The following is a 24,168-nucleotide window of genomic DNA, read 5'->3' as shown; positions in this document are numbered from 1 at the left end:
TACCATGTCATTAATACACGACGTGAATAGCAAGGATCCCAATACAATTCCCTGATGCGCACACCTGAAGATACTTCTACTTGTATCGATGACTCCATCCAGGATAATATGCAGCGTCCTCCCAAATAATCTCCAATCTTTACAAATTTCATTAATAAGCGAAGGGGTGATACTGAGTCAAATGCTTTTCCAAGGTAAAGAAATAGTGCATCTGACTGACTGGCTTGATCTGTGCCGTTCAGGATGTGCAATGAATAAATTTACGAAGTCATACGCAGACTTGAATGAGTTTAACGCATCAAACTATGACAGCGAATTTTATCCAACAAAAATTTGGTTTGAAGCACTTGGTCGTCGCTTTAGGTAAGCACAACGCTCAACCTATGTCCGCGGGAGCGAGGAGCGCTGCTGTGACAGGGGATGAAAGACCTGGACCTGCGACTACCTAACCGACAAAAGCCTCGGCGGCGCCGGATTACAGGCGACCGCTGCGCCCATTTCACACCCCAAACACAAAGGGCGCCCTCCACCAAGCACTCGACAGCTTACGCAAGTGTTGGCCATGCTTCAGGGCATCGGCCATCCACCTGCGGATTACCGACGGCTGTCTTCCCCACAGTTTCTCACCTAATCGGTATGGACATTGTTAAAGACACAAAACCCAACGCATTTCCTGCAAGTACTTCCACAGCAAACCCTCTTCCTTCTCACGCCCACGCTTCGAAAACGGCGCACTGCTATGCCCGTAAACGGACTAGTCAGCAACTGTGCTGTCATCGGTAAGTACAGACCGCGTGCACTTTTACTTCATGTGCTAGCCTCTTCGTTCTCAACTGCAGGAAGACAAACGAGTACGTGCATGCAGCAAACTGTTGTGTATGAGACGTTGGATCACTTCGTTTACACCACAGAAGTTCCTTCTGATTATGGTGAAAAGGAATTCGATAATACAGAAATTCAACTGGCAAAACTGTTTTATAATATTAACGATGAGTTTTCATCTTTTTAGAAATAAGTACAGCAATGTTATAATAAATAGAGCCAGAATCGTAATTAGTAAAATAAATTTAAGAATGGAACGAATAATATTCTAAAAAGACACAATGAACTCTTGTTTTGAGATAAACCGACTTACTAGAAAAGCCGAAGGCAGCACTCATGTTGAAAAATTTCCCAATTAATTACACACATTGCACTCGAAAGTTGTGAAACCTAAATATTATAATCCAAAAAACAGTTTCACGTTTATTGCGTATTCAAAGACTGAAAATCACTGCATAGGCGTGTGTTCGTAACTACAGACAATTAGAATTGTGGAGTGCAAACTGTTCACATTTGTGCGGGTGCAGATTTCGTTTTTTCCGGTGTATACGTAAAGGACATACAACACTACGTAAAATCAAAGCAAGTCGTTTGGTGAATGAAGTATTTTGTTCTACATCTAGATTTATACTCTGCAAACCACCGTGAGGTGCACGGCAGAGGGTACGTCTCATTAAACCAGTTATTAGGGCTTCTCCCTGTTCCATTCACGCATGGAGCGCGGGAAGAATGATTGAATGCCTCTGTACATGCAGTAATTATTGCAATTATTATGCCTACGAAGTGTTACAACCAGATATTTGTATGAGATGGCCGATTCCAGCAATGACTCGCTGATATCATGGTCATAGGATACTACGTTTTTCCGTTTAGTGAAGTGCACAATTTCACATTTCTGAACATTTAGAGCATGTTGCCAATCGCTGCACCACTTTGAAATCTTATCAAGATCTGACTGAATATTTATGCAGTTCTTTCAGATAGTACTTCATGATAGATTACTGCATCATCTGCAAAAAGCCTGATTTTACAATTAATATTGCCTGCAAGATCATTAATATACAACAAGATGAACAGCAAGGGTCCCAACACACTTCCCTGGCGCACACCCGAAGTTACTTATACATCTAACGATGACTCTCCATCCAAGATAATATGCTGTGTCCTCCCTACCAAAAAGTCCTCAATCCAGTCAAAAATTTCAGTTGATGCCTCATATGATCGTACTTTTGACATTACGCATAGGTAAGGTACCAAGCCAAATGCTTTTCGGAAATAAAGAAATACTGCATCTACCTGGTTCCCTTGATCCAAAGTTTTCAGTATGTCATGTGAGGAAAATGCGAGTTGGGTTTCACATAATCGATGTTTTCGGAATCCACGCTGGTTGGCATTCAGAAGGTTATTCTGCTCAAGATACCCCATTATATTTGAGCTCAGAATATGTTCTAAGACTCTACAACAAATCGATCTCAAGGATATTGGACGGTAATTTTGTGGATCACTTCTACCAACCCTCTTGCAGACGGGTGTGACCTATGCCTTTTTTCAAGGCATGTGCACGGTTATTTTTGTTCGAGGGATCTATGATAGATTATAGCTAGAAGAAAGGCTAAAGCAACCGCCAATTCAATCTAGAACCTGGCTGGGATTCCATTGGGACCTAGAGCTTCGTGTGACTTTGACGATTTCATCTGTTTCTCAACACCACTGACACGAATACTTATTTCATTCATCTTCTCAGGGGTACAAAGACTAAATTGGGGCAATTCCCCTGGGTTTTCCTTTGTAAAGGAACAGTTGAAAATGGAGTTAAGCATATCAGCTTTTGCTTTACTACCCTTAATTTCAGTTCCAGACTCGTTGGCTATGGAATGGACATTAACTTTAGTGTCACTCATAGACTTTACAAATGACCTGAATTTCTTTGCGATCTGTGAAAGATCACTTGACATATTCCGCTACTGTTGTCACTGAATGCTTCAAACACTGTCAAGTGCATTCATTCAGCATCTATATATAGCCCTATCCTTTGTTTTACACTTATTATGCAGTAATCTCTGCTTCTTTAGAAGTTTCTTTACAGTGACTGTATACCTCGGAGGTTCCCTACCATTACGAACTGTTCTACTGGATACATGTCTATCCAGTACAAGGCCAACTATTCTTTTAAACTTGAGCCAGATTTCCTCTACTTGCTCCTGCCCTGTGCTGAAAGTTTCAAGTTTCTCATTGAGATATGATAGTACTGATTTTTTATCTAGTTTACTGAACATACATATATCTTCTTGCTTATTTTAGTTGTCCTTTGTACTTTGGTAATCATTGTTTCCACAACCGTGTCATGGTCACTGATACCTGTTTAGATGTGGACATTATCAAAGAGGTCAGATCTATTGAAAGCCATTATACTGAATATATTTCCATCATGAGTGGGGTTCCTAACTACCTGTTCTAGGTAGTTTTCAGAGAAGGCATTGGTAAAGTTCCACAGGATGTTTTATCATGCCCACCACTAATAAAACTGTAATTTTCCCAATTAATTGTTGGATGATTACATTCTCCACCAATGAATACAGTAAGATTGGCGAACTTACGTACGAGTGAACTGAGGTTTCCTCTAAAGTTTTCGGTTACATCAAGAGAGGAGTCTGGTGTTGTTGTTGTGGTCTTCAGTCCTGAGACTGGTTTGATGCAGCTCTCCATGCTACTCTATCCTGTGCAAGCTTCTTCATCTCCCAGTACTTACTGCAACCTACGTCCTTCTGAATCTGCTGAGTGTATTCATCTCTTGGTCTCCCTCTATTATTTTTACCCTCCACACCGCCCTCCAATGCTAAATTTGTGATCCCTTGATGCCTCAGAACATGTCCTACCAACCGGCCCCTTCTTCTTGTCAAGTTGTGCCACAAACTCCTCCCCAATTCTATTCAATACCTCCTCATTAGTTACGTGATCTACCCATCTAATCGTGAGCATTCTTCTGTAGCACCACATTTCGAAAGCTTCTATTCTCTTCTTGTCCAAACTATTTATCGTCCATGTTTCACTTCCATACATGGCTACACTCCATACAAATACTTTCAGAAACGACTTCCTGACACTTTAAACTATACTCGATGGTAACAAATTTCCCTTCTTCAGAAACGCTTTTCTTGCCATTGCCAGTCTACATTTTATATCCCCTCTACTTCGGCCATCATCAGTTATTTTGCTCCCCAAATAGCAAAACTCCTTTACTACTTTAAGTGTCTCATTTCCTAATCTAATACCCTCAGCATCACCCAACTTAATTCGACTACATTCCATTATCCTCGTTTTGCTTTTGTTGATGTTCATCTTATATCCTCGTTTCAAGACACTGTCCATTCCGTTCAACTGCTCTTCCAGGTCCTTTGCTGTCTCTGACAGAATTACAATGTCATCGGCGAACCTCAAAGTTTTTATTTCTTCTCCATGGATTTTAATACTTACTCCGAATTTTTCTTTTGTTTCCTTTACTGCTTGCTCAATATACAGATTGAATAACATTGGGGAAAGGCTACAACCCTGTCTCACTCCCTTCCAAACCACTGCTTCCCTTTCATGCCGCTCGACTCTTATAACTGCCATCTGGTTTCTGTACAAATTGTAAATAGCCTTTCGCTTCCTGTATTTTACCCCTGCCACCTTTAGAATTTGAAAGAGTATTCCAGTCAACATTATCAAAAGCTTTCTCTAAGTCTACAAATGCTAGAAATGTAGGTTTGCCTTTCCTTAATCTTTCTTCTAAGATAGGTCGTAAGGTCAGTTTTGTTTCACGTGTTCCAATATTTCTACGGAATCCAAACTGATCTTCCCCAAGGTTGGCTTCTACTAGTTTTTCCATTCGTCTGCAAAGAATTCGCGTTAGTATTTTGCAGCTGTGGCTTATTAAACTGATTGTTCGGTAATTTTCACATCTGTCAACACCTGCTTTCTTTGGGATTGGAATTATTATGTTCTTCTTGAAGTCTGAGGGTATTTCGCTTGTCTCATACATCTTGCTCACCATGTAGGTTAGAAAACTTAAAAAGGGAAATGGATAGATTAAAATTAGATATAGTGGGAATTAGTGAAGTTCGGTGGCAGGAGGAACAAGATTTTTGGTCAGGTGAATACAGGGTTATAAATACAAAATCAAATAAGGGTAATGCGGGAGTAGGTTTAATAATGAATAAAAAAATACGAGTGCGGGTGAGCTACTACAAACAGCTTAGTGAACGCATTATTGTGGCCAAGATTGACACGAAACCCACGCCTACTACAGTAGTGCAGGTTTATATGCCAACTAGCTCTGCAGATGATGAAGAAATAGATGAAATGTATGATGAGATAAAAGAAATTATTCAGGTAGTGAAGGGAGACGAAAATTTAATAGTCATGGGTGACTGGAATTCTACAGTAGGTAAAGGAAGAGAGGGAAACGTAGTAGGTGAATATGGATTGGGGCCAAGAAACGAAAGAGGAAGCCGCCTGGTAGAATTTTGAACAGAGCATAACTTAATTATAGCTAACACTTGGTTCAAGAATCATAAAGAAGGTTATACACATAGAAGAATCCTGGAAATACTAGAAGGCATCAGATAGATTATATAATGGTAAGACAGAGATTTAGGAACCAGGTATTAAATTTTAAGACATTTCCAGGGGCAGATGTGGACTCTGACCACAATCTATTGGTTATCAGCTGTAGATTAAAACTGAAGAAACAGCAAAAAGGTGGGAATTTAAGGAGATGGGATCTGGACAAACTGATTAAACCAGAGGTTGTACAGAGTTTCAGGGAGAGCATAAGGGAGTCTGGTGGGTGATAGAAATATCCAATAATCATTTAATGCCCGCCCCTGATCTGAGGCTTGCCCAAACGATCTCACATGCAGCTTGAATTTCTGCTCGGTGGATTTGAGTTTCTTGTCTACTGCAATTGTTCCCGTGAACGACTGCGTTGGGCTTCTTCATTCGTAATAGTAGGAGATCCAGTACGACTCACAGAGCCACTTTTCAACCATCCAGCATTTCATTTCCATACTTTTTTGTGAAACATGTTCCAGACGTTGTATCACTTTTTCAATCAGAAGTTACACCTTTGATTACATGCAACATTTGTGTGTCAGTAAGCTGTGGAGTAACTTTTCATTAAATTACATAACAGGTATGGTAATCGGATCTTACTCTCTCTGCACCGCAGAGTTTCTTGTCTACTGCAATTGTTCCCGTGAACGACTGCGTTGGGCTTCTTCATTCGTAATAGTAGGAGATCCAGTACGACTCACAGAGCCACTTTTCAACCATCCAGCATTTAATTTCCATACTTTTTTGTGAAACATGTTCCAGACGTTGTATCACTTTTTCAATCAGAAGTTACACCTTTGATTACATGCAACATTTGTGTGTCAGTAAGCTGTGGAGAAACTTTTCATTAAATTACATAACAGGTATGGTAATCGGATCTTACTCTCTCTGCACCGCATCTCCTGGCAGTACAACGTAAGCTCTCGATCTCAGTTGCCACATCTGAAATCCATTCGCATGCAACCATTCCGGTCCAGATAGAGAACAACCCCAACCCTCCTTTCAACCACTTTCGACACGCCCCTGCAATGAGCTTTTCTGTCAATTCGCTAGTTATAGAGCTATTGCTCTTTTAGGTGGTATTCGATTTCCTGGATGAGGACCAGTGATCAGAGAGAAAGTCCCTGCAACATATGAATTGTGTACAGAGTTTCTTATGAAGAAGAGACCACACTTAAGTTCAAATGGCTCTGAGCACTATGGGACTTAACATCTTAGGTCATCAGTCTCCTAGAACTTAGAACTACTTAAACCTAACTAACCTAAGGACATCACACACATCCATGCCCGAGGCAGGATTTGAACCTGCGACCGTAGCGGTCGCGCGGTTCCAGACTGTAGCGCCAGAACCGCTCGGCCACCAGCGGCCGGCTCACTGCAACTCGTCGCATCTTTAATTCATCCGATAAAATGCGTTGACGTCTATGGCAATGAAATGGTGTAATAGTCATGTCGTCTCCAGTCAGACTGCTCTACGCACTTTCGCAATGGTACCTGGAGTTATACTTGACGACAAATGGATCTTAATGTTTATATTTACATCTGCATCACTCATGAATGGCGGAGGGTACACAGTTTGCCACATTTCTCGCACCTTCCTGATCCACAGGCAAATGGTGTTTGAGGAGGATTATCCGTACCCCTCTTTAAACGCCTCAATTTCTTTTAGTTTTTCATTGCTGTCTTTATGGAGATGAAAGCTGGAAGATATATGTTTCGGATCTCGTTTTGGAACATGAGACTTTGCAATTTCTTGAGCAAGGCTTTTCGAGAAGCACAACGCGTTTCTAGTAGCGTCTACCACTGCAGTTTGGTGGATGATGGTAAGTTCCTATGGGACCAAACTGCTGAGGTCACTGGTCCATAGGCTTACACACTACTTAATCTCTCTCTCTCTCTCTCTCTCTCTCTCTCTCTCTCTCACACACACACACACACACACACACACACACACACACACACACACACACACACGCGCACACACGCGCGCGCGCGCGCGCGCCTTCTTCGATGAAAGAAGCTGTAAACTATCGGGTGAGGCTCTTAGCTATGTTAAGGTTTTCAACTCACTGCAGACGTTATGAAGACTCTAATTCGGTGCAGATGTATCTCTACAGTTATTATGTAAATGTATGCAACTTGCAAAGTAATTAAGGATGCCGAGAAAATACATCATGTCAAAATGAGAAAAAAGAACACAAATTTTATGCATTTATTTATGTATGTAGCATACAACTTGTCTCCAACAAGTTTAAAAAACTCATTTCAAATTAGACGCAGAGAGATTGCAAATGGTGCTGTTGCACAGCATGTAATAAATACAGCAACACTTACGTAAGAACTGAAGAATTCGGCAAATTCTGTGACTGTAAAAACAGTTCCAAGGTTTGCCCTTTGTAACAGGAAGCGTGGCGATCGTTTTGTCTTCCGTAACATATTTCGGTTTTAGATTTTATTTCCGATACGTGTCGGAAATGAAATCTAACATCTATTCTGTCGTGTATTTCTGTTTTTGGATCTCATATCTGATAAGTATCTGTAACAAAACCTTACAGTCCTAATATGGGCTTTTACTCATAAAATATACCTTTTGCTGTGTCACATGAAACCGTTATCGATGCGTTAGAAAATGAAATACGTGCTTCATTTCTTGTATATTTGTTGTCGAACTCTTTGCACGACGTGTATCACAAAAATCTGCAGTCTTTAAACTTTTCCAGAAACTCTTGTCATCAGAGTTTCTTAGCCAAGTTTGGTCATATTTGAACAATGGTTATTTCCGTGATAGTGACGTAAGCCGCTCTTTGGTCGGCAGGTTGGCACAACAGCGCTACTCACGGGGGACGGATCAAAATTTTCATTTTCACTATCTTAGGGTCTACCCTTTTGATTTGTTTCCTACTGCTGACTTCTCTACTACTATGTCTCCAAATGAAGTGCAGCAACATCTTCCACAAGATTTCACTTACATTTCTTCTCTTTGGTTATGAACTTCTTGTCATGAATTAGAATGACCTATAGCTACACGGAAGAAAACAAAACAGTAGCTCACAAGCAGGCTATAAAACGAAAATTTTAAAGCCACGTCCAGAGGCCAAGACTGACGCCAAAGTTTTGGTCTAATGTGTGGGTCCATGAATTAGCACTGGAACATCTGTCGCAATGTTGGCCAGATTCCGTAGCTTGTCGGCATTTCGAAACATCAAGGGGCGTTGGGACCAATATACGTCAGAGGGCACACAGGCGTCAGCGTTGTTTGGTTTGATTGTCGTTTCAAAACCAGAGGTTTGTTTGTCGCTTGTACTTCCAGGTGAGATTTTTTGAATCACACTGACTCAGGAGCAGTTGAGAAACATGCAAGTTCTTTATTTTTTTGGAATTTTAAAATCACGAATTGTATACGTGGAACCACAAAAATCGCAGTGCCACTGCGGATGCAAGACAGTGCATCCAGCAAAACTTCAGCATGGATCGTACCCATCGTACCGTACCGGAATTAAAAAAAAAAAAAAAAAAAAAAAAAAAAAAAAAAAAAAAAGGAAGTGTATTCAAATCGCCTTTTATTTCGAGTTCAACCATTTGAAGAAGTAGCTTACAATCTGTTTCTGACATTACGACAAATGTTATTAAACTGTCCTGGGGGTTTATGCATAAAATGGACTAATAACTCATGTCCGCCATAACCTGCAACAATAATCACAAACAAAATCACAAGTCGTGTTCATGAAATTTCAATAATGGTAACTGAAAACTTATATCTTCTTTCAAATTTCCTGATTTAGAAATGAGTGAAATGTTACAGTCCACCATCTTTTTTTACTTGTTTTCCTTTTGTTGTTTTGCAATGACAAAAAAAAAAAAAACCTCACGTTCAAGACCACAAATGCACCGGCCGCGATCTGTGCGTCAGACACGTTTACGCTGGCATTATATGAATTCAACTGAATGTTGGCTCGAATGTGTGGGTACTGCCCCAAATATTGGCGAATGTTGTTTCTAACGTTGGCACCAACGTGTGGACGAAGGGTTAAGAACTGTCGAGTTGCACACGAATACGGACGAGAAAACTCGTGCCATACTGGTGAGTGCAATGCACTTAAACAGCTTTTTAGCGAGCGAGGTGGCACAGTGGTTAGCATACTGGATTCGCATGACCATCTGGTCATCCAGATTCTGGTTTTCTGTGATTTCCTTATAAAGGGCACAGTGGTTTCCTTCCTGAAACTTCCCTAATCCGGGCTTGCGCACCATCTATAATCACGCTGTCGACGGGACGTCAAGCACTGGTCTTTCTTCCTTCCTTCCTTCCTTCCTTCAACAGCTCTGTAGCGCCATCTTGGAACATTTCTTATATTGCGCCGACTGAGAAAACGCAATCGCCTTAACAGCTGTGGCAACGGAAACTGAACCACAGGCGTGATGCAAAACTCCTTAGTTGCTTTACTAGTTAATTACACAGAGAGAGCAAATTTAAATACTGCCTTTGTTTAAATTCGCGCTAATTTTCGAATCATATTAAGTGTAACAGGTAGGTCTCTGCGCGCCCAATCATCTATGAACAGTAGATCAATAAATTGTAGTGTAACAATCCTAAAAGAATCATTCACATTATCAAGTCTCCAACAGCAGCACTGTGCGGTGAAATGACTGAAGAAGAAAAAATTACATCAGCTGGATCGGGAGAGAGAGAGAGAGAGAGAGAGAGAGAGAGAGAGAGAGAATGAATTCGGTTCCTCCGCAAAATTTCTGGAAAGCGTAGCAGATATATGGAAAAAAGTGAAAACTCCAGCACTATTTTTCGGCATTGTTCCGATTGTCCTGTAGGAAAAGCAAGGCGAAGCCGCCGTCAACCTGCAGAGTTTTTTGAACGCCGCAACGCGTTCTTCATTAGGCATGATCGTTGCGCCTTCCTACGGCCATTAACGGACTTACCCCAGTCCCCTTACGGGGACCTACAGTTCAACGTGGACCCTGAAGCAAGATGCAAACTGGCTATTTTCATATTAACGAAGCACTGCAATAACTTAAAAGAAAGAATTTTGTGACCGACTGCTTTCAGTATTGTTTTATTAGTTTGCTTTATTAGACAACAATATAGTATTATGAAGATACTCAGGGAACGTCATATTGCAGGCTCAGATACAGGCTGGGAAAGAAAACAAGTCGCCACGTTTTTTAAAAGAAAGGTTCCAGCATTCGCCTTAAGCAGAAGGGAAACAGCGCAAAGGCTAAACTCCCACCGTATGAACTCCACTCTCATCGTTTGCGACTGATCCACCATGCTCGGCGACAAGGAGGAGGTTATGGAGCGAACAGAGTCAGGCGTTTCCTGTTCCTTTGTTCCATTCGCAAATGTAGTCGCCTGCGTAGTTCCTTTGCACTAAACAGTATAATGTATCTGTTGACCCTATCCACATGAAACCCCGTCTCCCACCTCGCTACCAGAGAAACAAGTATGGCGTGGGAGACAACAGAAATATTGTACATTAAAAAGCACAGGAAGGGAGCGGGGGAGGGGGGGAGGGAGGGAGGGAGAGGGAGGGAGAGAGAGAGAGAGAGATGAGTCTCCTGGGCGACTTCGACGAAGACGCGAAACGGACGGTGACTGTAGCAGAAACAAATACAGGCAATCTAGGAGCAGCCAGATTGCCTCGTTTGGCACCTATTGTTCGGCGCTACAAAGGCAGACGGAGGCGTGGGCGGTGATCTCTCCGGGGCCGCATCCGCTGAGCTCTCGGTCGTCGCACCGTGTGGATATGCGACATTGCTACCGAAGTTAACGCTACAACGTCCACGTTCCATAAAATCCGCACACAATACTCATTTCAACGATCTAAAAAAACTGGTGGCTGCAGTTTGGCGTGATTTTATAGGTGTGTTTGGCGAGGCAGTACGACCCTATACCATCGACTTGATTTGTCTACACATTCGCACAGGAAACCTACGACTCGCCACTGGTCACTAATTGTGTTCTACGGTGCATCTCCTACGGCAATGTAAAGAAGAAGAAGAAGAAAGTCCAAATAAGCAGTCATCCGTTTTGTGATCCTCTGAAAGGAATTTTAAAACTCAACGAGAACGCAACTTGCAGCACCCTAATTAAATATTTATTCACAATCTCATGCAAAGCACCGAGAAACCTGGAGAATCAAGAAGCGCTAGTTTTCAGGATTTTACCTCAACTTTCTGGACGATTTCATTGTTGAAGGATGGGTTTAATGTTCCGTCGACATCGAATTCATTAGAGCCAGAGCATAAGGTCTGCTTGTGTCAAGGATGAGGAAGGAAATCGGCTGTGGCCTTCCTAAGTAACTATCCTGGCATTTGCCAGGAGCGATTGAGGGAAATGAGGGAAAACCTGAATCTGGATAGCCGGATCGTCGTACTCGCGAAAGCACTGCGCCACCTCACGCGGTGAGTTCGTCGTTGACTGCAGACGGACGTTCACTGATACCTTCATGAAAATTCGTCCTTCACCTCTTAAGTGAAAGACACCACTGACGCAAATGCCTTCACTCACCACATTCTGTTTGCGAACAGTACAAGTTTCGAACTGAATGTCGACTGCTTTGAGATTTTTTGCTGCAAAAACAGTATTAAACAGTGGATTTCACATCCACTTCGAAAGAGCTAAAGTAGACAATGAGAAGCAATATGGCGTGCTCGCTAACACAGTCTACTGCTGAATCAGTCAGTTACTTTCCACACAGTCCTCATAGTACCAAACTTCGAGATAATTTGGTACACTTGCTTCAATTGTCCTCCTCCAGATGTTCACTCATTTTCTCCTTTCCACTTAGGAGAAGCTACGAAACAAGTTGTAGGCCAGCGACAGACAACTTAAAGTGACTGATGCTTCAACTGACCTACTAGTATCCTTACTGGACAGGTTTCCAGCTTCTACAGCTTCCTATAGCAGAGGAGACTAGACAGATGTGCTCAAAACCAGACAAATCTTCACATCTACCTCTACATCCTTATTCTGCAAACCACTGTGAACCACATGGCAGATGGTATTTCCCACTTCTCGCAGGTCCATTCACTTATAGAGTATGAGAAGAATGATAGTTTAAATGCCTCCATGCCTACTGTAATTAGTTTAATCTTGTCTTCAGGAACTGTGTGGGAGTAATACATAGGAGGTTTTACTGTGTTTCTAGATTCATCATTTAAAACAAATTTTTGAAACATAGTAAAGCAGGTTTTCTCTCAATATAGTTTGTGTCTATCTTTAAGTGTCCCATGGGCCAAACAAAGCCATAACCATTCATGCTGGCCTTCCTATTTATACTGAATATGCCCTGTTAGTCCTATTTGGTATGGGTCCTACAGACTTGAGCAACATTCTAGGATAGTGCACATGAGCATCTTGTAAGCAATCTCTTTTGTAAACGAATTGCATTTTCCTAGTATTCTATCAATGAACTGAGGTTTACCACCTGTTTTACTTACATCTGAGGATATCTATCATTCCATTTAACATTCCCACAAATGATTACACCCCAGTAAGTGTATGAGTTGACTGTTTCCAAATGTGACTTCTTGATATTGTAGTCATAGGATACGACTTTTTTTCATTTTATGGAGTGTACAATTTTACATTTCTGGACTTTCAAGGCTAATTGGCAATCTTTGCACCATTCTGAAATCTTATCAAGACCCAACTTATCATTTGTGCATCTTTTTTTAGACAGTATTTCACTACAGATAACCGGATCATCGGCTAGAAGTCTGTTACTATTAATGTTGTCTGCAAAGTCATTAATACACAATATGAACAACAAGGGTCCCCACCACACTTCACTGGGGTACATCTGAAGTTACTGCCACATCCGTCAATGACTCTGCATCCGAGATAGCATGTTGCATCCTCCCTACCACAAAATCCTCAATTCAGTCACTTTAAAGTGAGTTAAAACACGAATAAGTGCCCTCACTAACTGTATTTGGAAATTATTCTTGTTTCACAGTTGCTATATTTAACTGATTCACGAACAGTCTTGCAAGAAAGACACCCTTTCAAAGAGGAAAGTCAATACAGCCACTCTCCCACAGCTATGACCAAAGGAAGAGCAGTTTGGTATTCAGAGGACGATTGAAAATGATACTCACTGTACCTAACAGTATTCTCAACATGTATCAGTAATTACTTTTAAGATCCTGCAAGGGAGTCTTCATACCAGGCAGAAAAGTTTCTGAATACAAATCAGTACCAATTCAGAAAGCACTGTTTGTGCGAAACTCAACTTGCTGTTTCTCACAGTATCCTGCAACCCACAGATTAAGTGCAACAACAAGATTCAATATTCCTGTATTTACGGAAAGCATTTGGCATGGTGCTCCGCTGCAGACATTTAATGATGCTACAAGCATACAAATTAGGTTCTCAGATGTGTGAGTAGCTAAAGACTTCCGAGAACAGAACCGAAGATGTCCTCGACAGAGAGTGTTCATCAGAGACAAGGGTAATGTCAGAAATGATACAGGGAAGTGTGATAGGACCACTATTGTTCTCTATCCACATAAATGATCTGACAAATAGGGTGAACAGCCATCTGCGACTATTTGCTGCCAACACTGTAGTATGTGAGAAAAGTCATCGTTGAATGACTGTAGAATGATACAGGATGGCTTAGACAAAATTTCTATTTGGGGTGATGATTACAGCTTGCTCTTAAAAAAAAAGTAAGTTAATGCATATGAGTAGGAAAAACAATCCTCTAATGCTCGAATACAGTACTCGTAGTGTGCTGTTCGACACATTCATGTCGATTAGATACCTAGACATAACACTGCAGAGAGACATGAAATGGAATGAGCACGTAAGGACAGTAGTAGAGAAGGCAATGGTCAACTTTGGTTTATAGGGATCGTTTAAGTAAAGTGTAGCTCATATACAAAGAAAGTAACTTACAGAACACTTGTGTGACCCATTCTTGAGTACTGTTCAACTGTCTAGACTCCAACAGGTTGGATTAAAGGAATGGATTGAAGCAATTCAGAAGTGTGTTGCTGGACTTGGTACTGGTAGGTTCAATCAGCACTGAAGTATTACGGAGATGCTTCGTGAACTCAAATGGGAATCCCTGGAGGGAAGACGGATTTCTTTTCATGAACAGCTGTTGAGAAATTACTGATACTTGTTCTATGGGCACAAGGCTGTAGTCTAAGGTATAGTTCTTCGCTCAACATTTCGTCTTCCAGTACTGGAGATGTCATCAGAGGTTTTAACGACTCAAAGCAGTTACAGTTCAGCAAGCTGAACTGTTTACGTGTATCCGTGCAACGGTCTGTTCAGTTTGTGACATCACCAGACTGCTGCCTACGATCGTAGAGTTGCGCTGACATGTGTTACGGACGTTGTAGTGGGGAAGAGTTGGAACTATTTGTTTCATTTAGCACTAAGCCACACAACTTGTGTGTTCCAATCCTTCTCCTTTTCTGTTGAAGTTTTTTTTGTGCTTTTGAAGTTCTACGGCCTCTCTGTAAATCCTAGCACAGCACTGATTAGATCTTGCTAACACCATAGCGCCACATAAATGAATTTGGTGGTTCCCTGTCCCCAGAGCAAGATCTGCTATTGCTGATTTATCTGTCTTGCCCAGGCAACAACTGTTTGTTTCCTTAAGGTGGGTGTTAATGCTTCTTTTCGTAGTTTCTATGTACACTTGACCACAAGTAGAAGAGATTATATATATTCCTGCTGCGGCAAGTGGTGGTGCTATGTCCTTTGTAGTGTTCAAACACAGTAGAAGCCCGATATAATGTGGTTGTCGAGTGACACGCTTTACTCCCATGTCGCAGTGCATCCACAGTAAGCCATGTAATGACAAACAACACATGGAAAGTTAGGAACAACACATAATGCAGTACTATAGTATTTTAATTTAAATAACATTAGAAGTACAATATTTCAGAAATTTATGACATAGGGTACAGCAATTCAACAAACTTTACTCAAATGTTGACCAAACAAAAACATGAATTTCAAAACGTTACGTAAAATACACTTTGAAATACAATATCATATTTTACAATACATCCCGCAGGATACAATACATCATCATTCTGCTCCTTTAAAGAAGATGGTTAGGTTGCTTTGGGAAATCATTTCGCGCAGTTTCTTTGGTGTGTATTGTTTTCGACTCATCAGGTGAAACAACTCAATTTGGTTTGGTTCACTTTGTCACTCCATCTACGTAATCACTTTATTTATATTGTCCATCAATTGTTCCAATGCTTTCATTTCGAACAGCATCAATTACGTCATTGTTGTCTATGAACTCTGAAATTGGTCCTTAGTTGTTGTCGACGACTGCCCAACAATTAAAGTGTTCAAGACCAATATTGCACTGTAAATCATCACATGCAGACTGTTGTCCTTTGCTGTTGAAATCTATGTCACTAAAGAATTTATCTGTTGCATTTTCTTCTATGGAACACTTGATCCAGCAATCCATAACAGTGATCAAACCGATGCTTTGCAATGTCAGACAAACTGAATACGCAACACCCTTAAGATTTACAGATTTCAGGAACATTTCCATTTCCTCATTTGAATTTACAACTGAAGTGAGCAGTTCACAGCAATAACCAGCCTTAAATGCTCGTACAATACCCTGCTCCAACAGCTGAATTAATGCCATCATGATTTTTTGGCAAAAACAAAGTTTTTATTCTTTTATCTTCTCACTGCAACACATTAGTAAATGCATGAGCTGGACAGTGATCAAGGACTGTTAGAGCTTCCTATCTCAGCTTAAGTGACCTACTGTGTTTCGTCACTGATGGAACACACTCTTCTTGAAACCAACTGATGAAAATGTCAGACGTCATCCAAGCATTCTCTGAATGCCTGTAAGTGAATTGTAATGATGATATGTTTATAGGCTTCCCAATTTATTTGTGGTAAAGAGAAGAGTTATTCTATCTTCATTCATTTTCAAACGCATCTTATTTTCTGATTTTTTTTTCTTCCCCCCCCCCAGAGTACTGGTTGGAAGCATTCGATACTAAAGTGTTGTTTCATCACAATTATACATTTGATGCTCATTTAAATTTTCATCTAGCATTATTTTGTGCAGAATTTCAGGAGACTGTGAAGCAGATTCACTGTTGCAAGCCCTTGCTCTTCTTCTATGGTCATCAAGGCACTGTTGGTCCAGACTGTCCCACTCCTCAACGGCGATTTGGTGCAGGTCCCTCAGAGTGGTTGGCTGGTCCTACACTACAGGGTGTCTCAAGTGTTACTAGTCAGTTACCATCATAGAGCCAGCTTCAGAGTACTGTTGTCAGGCTGACGAGTGGTATAGGCTTTTACTGTGCAGTGGACATACCGTTCTCAGAAGTATTAAACTGTACTATTGTATGTTACTGTCCTCTCTTCAAGGTATTCGTTGTTACTGAATCTGAATCTGAACAGTGTACCTACTCACAATGAGGTGGACTATGGTGATTGGTTGTACTTAAAACAAACAACATTCTTTTACGTTAAAACTATCCAGAAGTTCTATGTTGTTTTCTTCTGGAAGAGTGTGCACCTGTCCATAATGAGGTTGCAAATGTGATATATTGTTTTGATCAAGATGCATGTGTGAAAGGCGTTTTTCAAGTAGGAACGTGAATAAGTCACAACTACATGACAAACTGAGTGCCAAAAATCTGCTAAATTGTATGTGTCTGTCCATATGATGACAGGTTGTGTGAGATATAAATTTTTATTATAATAAATAAAAATAAAACAATAATAATAATGATGAATAATTTTTCTATCTATGATCTGCGTTTTTTAGAAATATGAAACCAAGCCACATGCAAAATGTTTTTGTACCTTGTGTGACTAAACTGCCATGTGGAGTGTTCCAGTCCCCCCCCCCCCCCCCCCCCACACACACACACACACACACACACTCCTCTACCCTTTCCCCTCTTTTTGCTCAGACAGCACAGTGCAGTAGCAGGGAAAATGTGCACTTGGGCAACATACATCCGCATGCATGCAAGACCTCTGCACAAGTACAGAACCCCTGGTTTAGACGTAGTTCTATGCTCACAGGGAAAAGTTTTTAGGCTTCTTCAGTCACACAATTGCAGTTTTCACGGCGAAACTACATATTTTATGTGAGAAAGTCATTATTATTTCTCCACAGAAATTCACTTTAAAAATAGTCTATGACTGGTATGTTAGCAGTAGCTGTTTCAATCTACACAAATATTTACAAGCAGATAAAAAAACTTACAAGAAATACATATCTATATTAAGAACTTGCAATATCATATGGCACAACACACAAGAAACAAAGGAGATGTGCAAGCTTATTTATTTGACATAACTATATCTCACAACACACTCATGTTATTCAGAAACTGCCAATATTTTCTACCACATCTAGTTGAGTTTTGTCACAATATACTGCAATTTTTCTCACTCTTTCAAGTTCAACATTTTTTTCCATTTAACTATTCTATCACTTGTAATATTGTGGCTTCTAATAATATTATCTTGCGCTAGGCAGCAAATCTAAATCAATCAATTGCCTTCAGTGCCTGTTTGTATACACAGAAAACTAAATTTCAGCTATTAAAGTTATGTTGTACTCTTAATTAGGATGCTTTCTACTGTCTCTATAAGTGATCCACATTTTACTGTGCTCTGTCCATTCACCTGCAATTTTAATTATGTTTTTAGAATAATTTTTTCCCTGGTTTTTCTGTCAAAAGAATCATATACAGGGTGTTGAACAAAGTCTGCAGTACCTTCAGGTGTGGTGTCAAAACAAGAAAAAAAGTCCAGTAAAAATGCATATCACAAGAACGAGTCTTTGCTACTGTGGAACACCCAGCTCTTCTACTGCAAGCTCTTTCCTTCCATTTTTTGAGAGGTGGTAGGTCGGACCAAACATGACAAACTGTCCACTAAACATGGGCTTCAAAATGCATACCTACAGAGCTATGAACACTTCTCCATCTTTGCTACTGTGAAAGACATCTCTTCTACTGAACAAGTGCTCATAGTTCTTAAGTCATGGATATGTTAACTGGACATCTTTTTCTGGAATTTTGATAAATACTACCACCTCTAAAAATGTGGACTACTTTTCTTTAACACCCCATATATCCATAAAATCGAATTTTGCTGTTTTCAACTGTTTCAAGTTGTTATTAGATCTGGCACAGAAGCACTTTAATGAGGGTTTCCTTTCAGTGGTCTCAAACTCTAAGATACTCATGTTCATATATTACTGCTGCTGGCCAAATTTGCTGCTGTCTTTCAGCAGACAGAGATAGATAGAGAGGGGGAGGGGGGTCCATACTAAGAAAATGATGCATTTGCTGTCAAAATACTTACCACCACCCTCAGACCCCTGGTTTTGGAAGGTATTAGAAAGCCGTAATATTCCACCAGCAACAAACTGGTTGTACAGTCCTGTTGCCTGTTGTGGGGAATTTTGATTGTAATGCCTGTGTGAAAAGAAATCACATTTGATTTGCTGGAATGAAGGAGTATCTCTCAGAACTACACGGTAACAAAATATCAATACTAATTTAAGGATTTAATTCACATGCCCAAGAAGGAAAAAGCATTTACCCAGGTAATACTTGTAATTGATTTTAATAGAAGTTATGACATTATTAAAGCATGTTATGGAAACAAAAAGGTGCTACAAACATATGCTCCACAATACAGCATTGCCAACAGTGGTACTTTTCCTGTGATATTCCTCATTTTTTGCCCCACTTATTTGCACTCAAACAGAAACTGGTAAATGACCTTCATCAGGCATTTTTACCAATAAGAATATGCGTTAAACACAGTATGGCTGCAATGAAAGTGTTGTCATAACCAAATGTAACTGGAATTTATTTAATTTCATTCAGGGTCTCCCATTGAATGTAATTCAGCTGTTATGTAACTGACTATTTCACTGGGAACATTAATTTATCACAGAACAATAAGTCAATTATTGTAACATCACAATATTAATTTTCCCTTGTATCACATGTCAAAGATAATAACAAGAGGGCACTGGCTGCCCCAGTCATGACACCTGGAAGCAAATACATGTGTTCCCATGTCACTCCGAACCTCACACACAGCAGGGATCTCAGCCAGTCAGCCAGACCTTTATGAGTATAGGTTTGACACACCTAGGTTACCTGAGCTGAGTGCTGGTCATTTCCGTCAGTTGTCTAATATCATATGCTCTGGGCATGCTTCAGAAAACATCAATGTCACTGAATCTGTTTTTGTTGTATGTGAGAATAAATTTCACTTTACTCCATCTTATGGCCCGAAAATGCACAAACAAAATTGACATGCACCATGTCACAACGGTGTTCCAGGACTGCCCAAGATGATAACTGGCACATCGGCATAGCCTGGTTCTGTGTCGCAAGCCCTCACCAGATTTCAATGTCACAATCAATCACCAACCAGTATACATGACACCACACCTATGCCTTCATACAAGACATACTCCAGAGCAATGCATTCAGCAACTGGAGTATGCAGGATGCAACAATGGGAGGGGGAGGGGTTACACCACTTGACAGCATTGCTCTTCTGTGGCAAGCATGAGGACCCCCTGGACAAAGCTGTGTCAATCACATGTGAGGAAAAAATGTTTTCCCGGCCAGATTCACACCTGAAAAGGTGCACTCTGGCCAACCCATCTGGACAGCCAAAATGATTTCCCAGAAAAACATGTATGTGGGTGTGGTGGTAGAGACCTCTCACATTTTCAATCAAAAATCCAGCGCAGTTTGCTACAAGGTATCGTCTAAAATGAACAAGAGAGCCTCGTGCTGATCAAACTCTGAATTTGGCCATGCTGGTAGCAGCTATAGCCCATCAGCATTTGCATGCTGGGTGGTGGAGTGGTAATAAGTGTCATACAGGGTAATTACTGAGAAAGAGAGCCCACCTCTGAAGTTGTGGGCAATCCTACCAGGTAACATGGAGCAAGGACCAAATAAGGTGATTAGGAGGAACCTTGCCCCACACAAGAAAAGTGAAACTTTTTAATTCCGTACATAATAGTCAACACCACCTTTTCCACCTGTGAATAACTACGCTGCACTACAAGAAAGTATCTTTGATGTATACGCAATGGGCTGTTCAGTGCCATCCAGCTTCCGATGGGACAGAATCACACCAATGTCACACTGGGACACAACACAGGCCAGAGTTAAAGTTTACCCAGTGTATAAGAAGCCAAACAGGGAGCAGAGCACAAACACTGTTTGAGGGACTGTAAAGCCTGTTGACCCTCTGCAGACTAGACAAACTTAATGCCATTTTGACAAAGCTGCTTATCTAGTCCAAATCCTTTGGACTTCACATCCTTTGACACCAGCATGTTGGCAATGGCTTTGATGTGTTTGTCTGTAGGGATGAGCCCATCTTTGACAAGCACATGTCCCAAATAATGCACCCTTGGGATGAAAAAACTGCAACGAAGGCCATCCTTCAGAAGGCTTGAGAAAACCATCTGTAGGTTTCATAAATGCTCCTCCTGTGCAAAGCCCATAACCACATAATCTCAAGATAGTTTACACAACAGATGATGTTCTGAATCACCTGCTCCAATTATCGCTGATAAATTTCCAGCACGGGTGAGATTCCAAAACGCAACTGATTAAACTGGTAAAGTCCAAAGGGGGTGCTGAGTACCGAGATAGTATGAGAAGCTGCACTGCATATAACAGCAATTGCAGGTAAGCATGATGCAAGATGATGTGTGAAAAGTAATAACCACCAGACAACTTCACCAGCAACTCCTCTGGTCACAGAACAGTATAAGAATCCATGACACATTCCCTGCTGACCAACTGTTTAAACTCACTGTAAAGTTGCATGGCATCGCTGAGCTCCTGAATCCCCACCAAAAGGGAGACCCACTGACTCGACGAAATAAGAGAAATGATGTCCTGAGCCTGCCAATGCTGCAACTCGGCATTTGCCATGTTGCGCATGAAAAAGGGACAGGGCAGGAGCAACAATGTAGGCACCACTAATGGCTTAAGAGAAATGTGTGCCTCAAAATTTTCTGCCTGGCCCAAGGCATATTCAAACAGTTGATTGTATGACCATAATAAGGAGTCCAACATCTCAAACACGGACTGATTAAGACACTAAATGGACTCTGCCAACTATCTGGAATCACACATTACGTGTATCCCCCATGGCAGTCGTCCGCAATATTCCGCTGCAATAATCACACCAGCTTATCTGCCTCCATCACAATGTCTAGTGGTAGGGATACTAAAAAGAACACTGCAGAAAATGTACATCTAGATTTCCAGGAGGGAGTTTGGAACCCAGTCGTCCTGAATATGAGCCAAGTGCTTGAACTATTGCTTCTGCTTGCTTGGTTTGTACGAAACAGCTATGTAAATTTTAATGTATGGTGTCATGTAGAGAAATTATGCACATGGATACTGAAGAATTCAAGAAAGGACATGAAAAAGGAACAGTCACTGGATAAGGAATCTTAGAGAAGAGCAAGATGGCTTTGCCTCCATTTTAATGGGCCAGAACTTACATCTAGGCATGATAATTCCTCAGTGAATGCAAATGTTTTTAGCATGTTGTCCACAACAATGCCATTACAATTATAATAAACATTTCATCAACACACGACCAGTACTTCAGTTGATCAAGCCACAGTTTTACTGTGAACAAAGCTGGAATTCCTTCTCACATAACTGAGAAATTTTTCATAACACCTGCTTCAAACAAGTTCTCTCTTTCTGATTAATATTTCTTTTCTTCCTTTTTTTCCAAATCCTTGGATGAAGAAACTGTTCAAAAGTCACAAATTTTTTACTGCCTTTCAAGTCATAGTCATTAAACACTCCACAGTCCTAATTACTTTGATAGCGGAATTAACAATGCTGGGGGAGGAATCAAGTGATGTATTCAGTTCTTGTTAATCACAGATGTAACATACCGGCCTGGATTAGTATAGTTACAGGCCATCCTCATTTTGCAGATCTGCACATAATCAAAACAGATACAGAAAGATTTTGAAGACACTGGAATGTAAAAGCAATGCATTTGGATACCTGCAAGTGAAACTCACCTTTTCAATTATGTTTTTTGTGCTGACTGTTGTATTTTTCGTCACGACAGTTGTAAAGTGTCACGAAAGAAAAGTGAGTAAAAATTTACATGCAAAATAAAATAAAGAGATAAGGAGATACTCTCATTATGCTTCTGAACAGTGATCTGATGAGCAACAAAGATCTCATGATGATTTAACTAAAGCTGGGTCTCCACGGTGTAGAGTTTGGGGAATGGGGAACTTTATGAATAGAACTTTTATGAGTAGTAGTCATGAAGTTTTAATTATCACCTCAAAAAACAAAGTTATTAATTAATTTTTTGTTTGCCTTCAGGTACATGTCTGCTGATTTGACACGTTTTGAAATCCCCACACCATAGTACTGTATCACTCCACCAGAAGAACCAAAACAAAATGGCACAGCCCACCAATACACTAAAGTATTGCACTAGAACAGTAACAATGCTGCAACTATCAATGCTGGACTGGAGGAGGTTACTGCAACAATTCAACCTCATATGACATAACAGTTAGGTGACAGAGACCCTTCCAGTACAGCCAAACAAGTGTAAATGATAAGAACAAAAAGGTACACACACACACACACACACACACACACACACACACACACACACACACACAGAGAGAGAGAGAGAGAGAGAGAGAGAGAGAGAGAGAGAGAGAGAGATAGGAGTCATAGGAGAAGTGGAGGCCCTGTTGCTCAGAGACCAGCATATAGAATCAAGACAAAAGTGGAGAACACAAAAATCAGTCACAGATCAGTTTTCAACATCTTACACGTCATTCTTACTATGACAAAGGTTGATGCTCACCGAGTTCTGCAACTACCGAGTTCTGCAACTGTTCACACCTATTCAAAAAACCTACCAAACTGAGGCAGTAACAAAAATGTTGCACCTGTATCAACCTCAATTCAGATAACTCCTTTATTTGCCTATCACTGTGGATGAGTGCTGTGCGTATCACTATGACTATTTGTCTGAGGAACAAAGTAAGCAGTGGAAATATGAATCAACTACCATCAAAAAAGTGGAGACCCCATCACCATCGAGTACAAGGTGTTGCTGAATGTTTTTGGGACTAACATGGAGTGGTGCTAACTTGCTCTATGCAAACCGACATATGTGCATACTATAGAAATATCCTTACAAGCTTACAGCAGGATGTCAAGATGAAGCACTATAGGAAGCTGTCCCAGGGGGGTATTTTTTTGCTCCATGACAATGCCCCAGATCATTCTGCATGGGACAGTTACACATGTTGCTTCTCTCAGCTATCAAATTTTGCTTCAAACATAGAAATAAATGGATAATATGCTTCCGTAAAAAGCAGAAGAAAAATCTGTAATGATATTTTCAAGCATTATAACAAGTATGTACTAGGAAACATTTGGAATGAATAACAGCCTATTCTCCATAACATGAACCTTTGCAGTGACAAGGATATCTTAAGTGATTAATTGAAGAGGATTAATCTAGTGATAGGCCACTTAATAAACAAATTTTGTAGGACATTTGCTCTCCACATAAAAGCTGTGTATATGTGAGAGCTTACAGTTTGTCAATGGTCTGATTTCTTTCAAACAGTACATGTGCAAAACATGAAGCTGATGCAGAATAAAGCTCTTTACCTTGTGTGACCTAATATCATGGTACATAAATAATGA

At 40.6% G+C, this 24,168-nt stretch overlaps 1 protein-coding gene across 1 annotated transcript in view; it reads right to left on the bottom strand.

Moving 5' to 3' along the window:
- The window catches only part of LOC126479789 (5'-3' exoribonuclease 2 homolog), a 427,511-nt gene that overhangs the window by 200,115 nt on the left and 203,228 nt on the right, over positions 1-24,168 (bottom strand). The window contains exon 18 of the mRNA XM_050103814.1: positions 18,764-18,876. Coding sequence (XP_049959771.1) covers positions 18,764-18,876 — 113 coding nt within the window. The remainder of the gene's footprint in view (positions 1-18,763; positions 18,877-24,168) is intronic.

Source organism: Schistocerca serialis, chromosome 1, assembly GCF_023864345.2.
Source record: "Schistocerca serialis cubense isolate TAMUIC-IGC-003099 chromosome 1, iqSchSeri2.2, whole genome shotgun sequence".
In the NCBI taxonomy this organism is placed as follows: domain Eukaryota; kingdom Metazoa; phylum Arthropoda; class Insecta; order Orthoptera; family Acrididae; genus Schistocerca; species Schistocerca serialis.
This window is presented reverse-complemented; position numbering and strand designations above follow the sequence as displayed.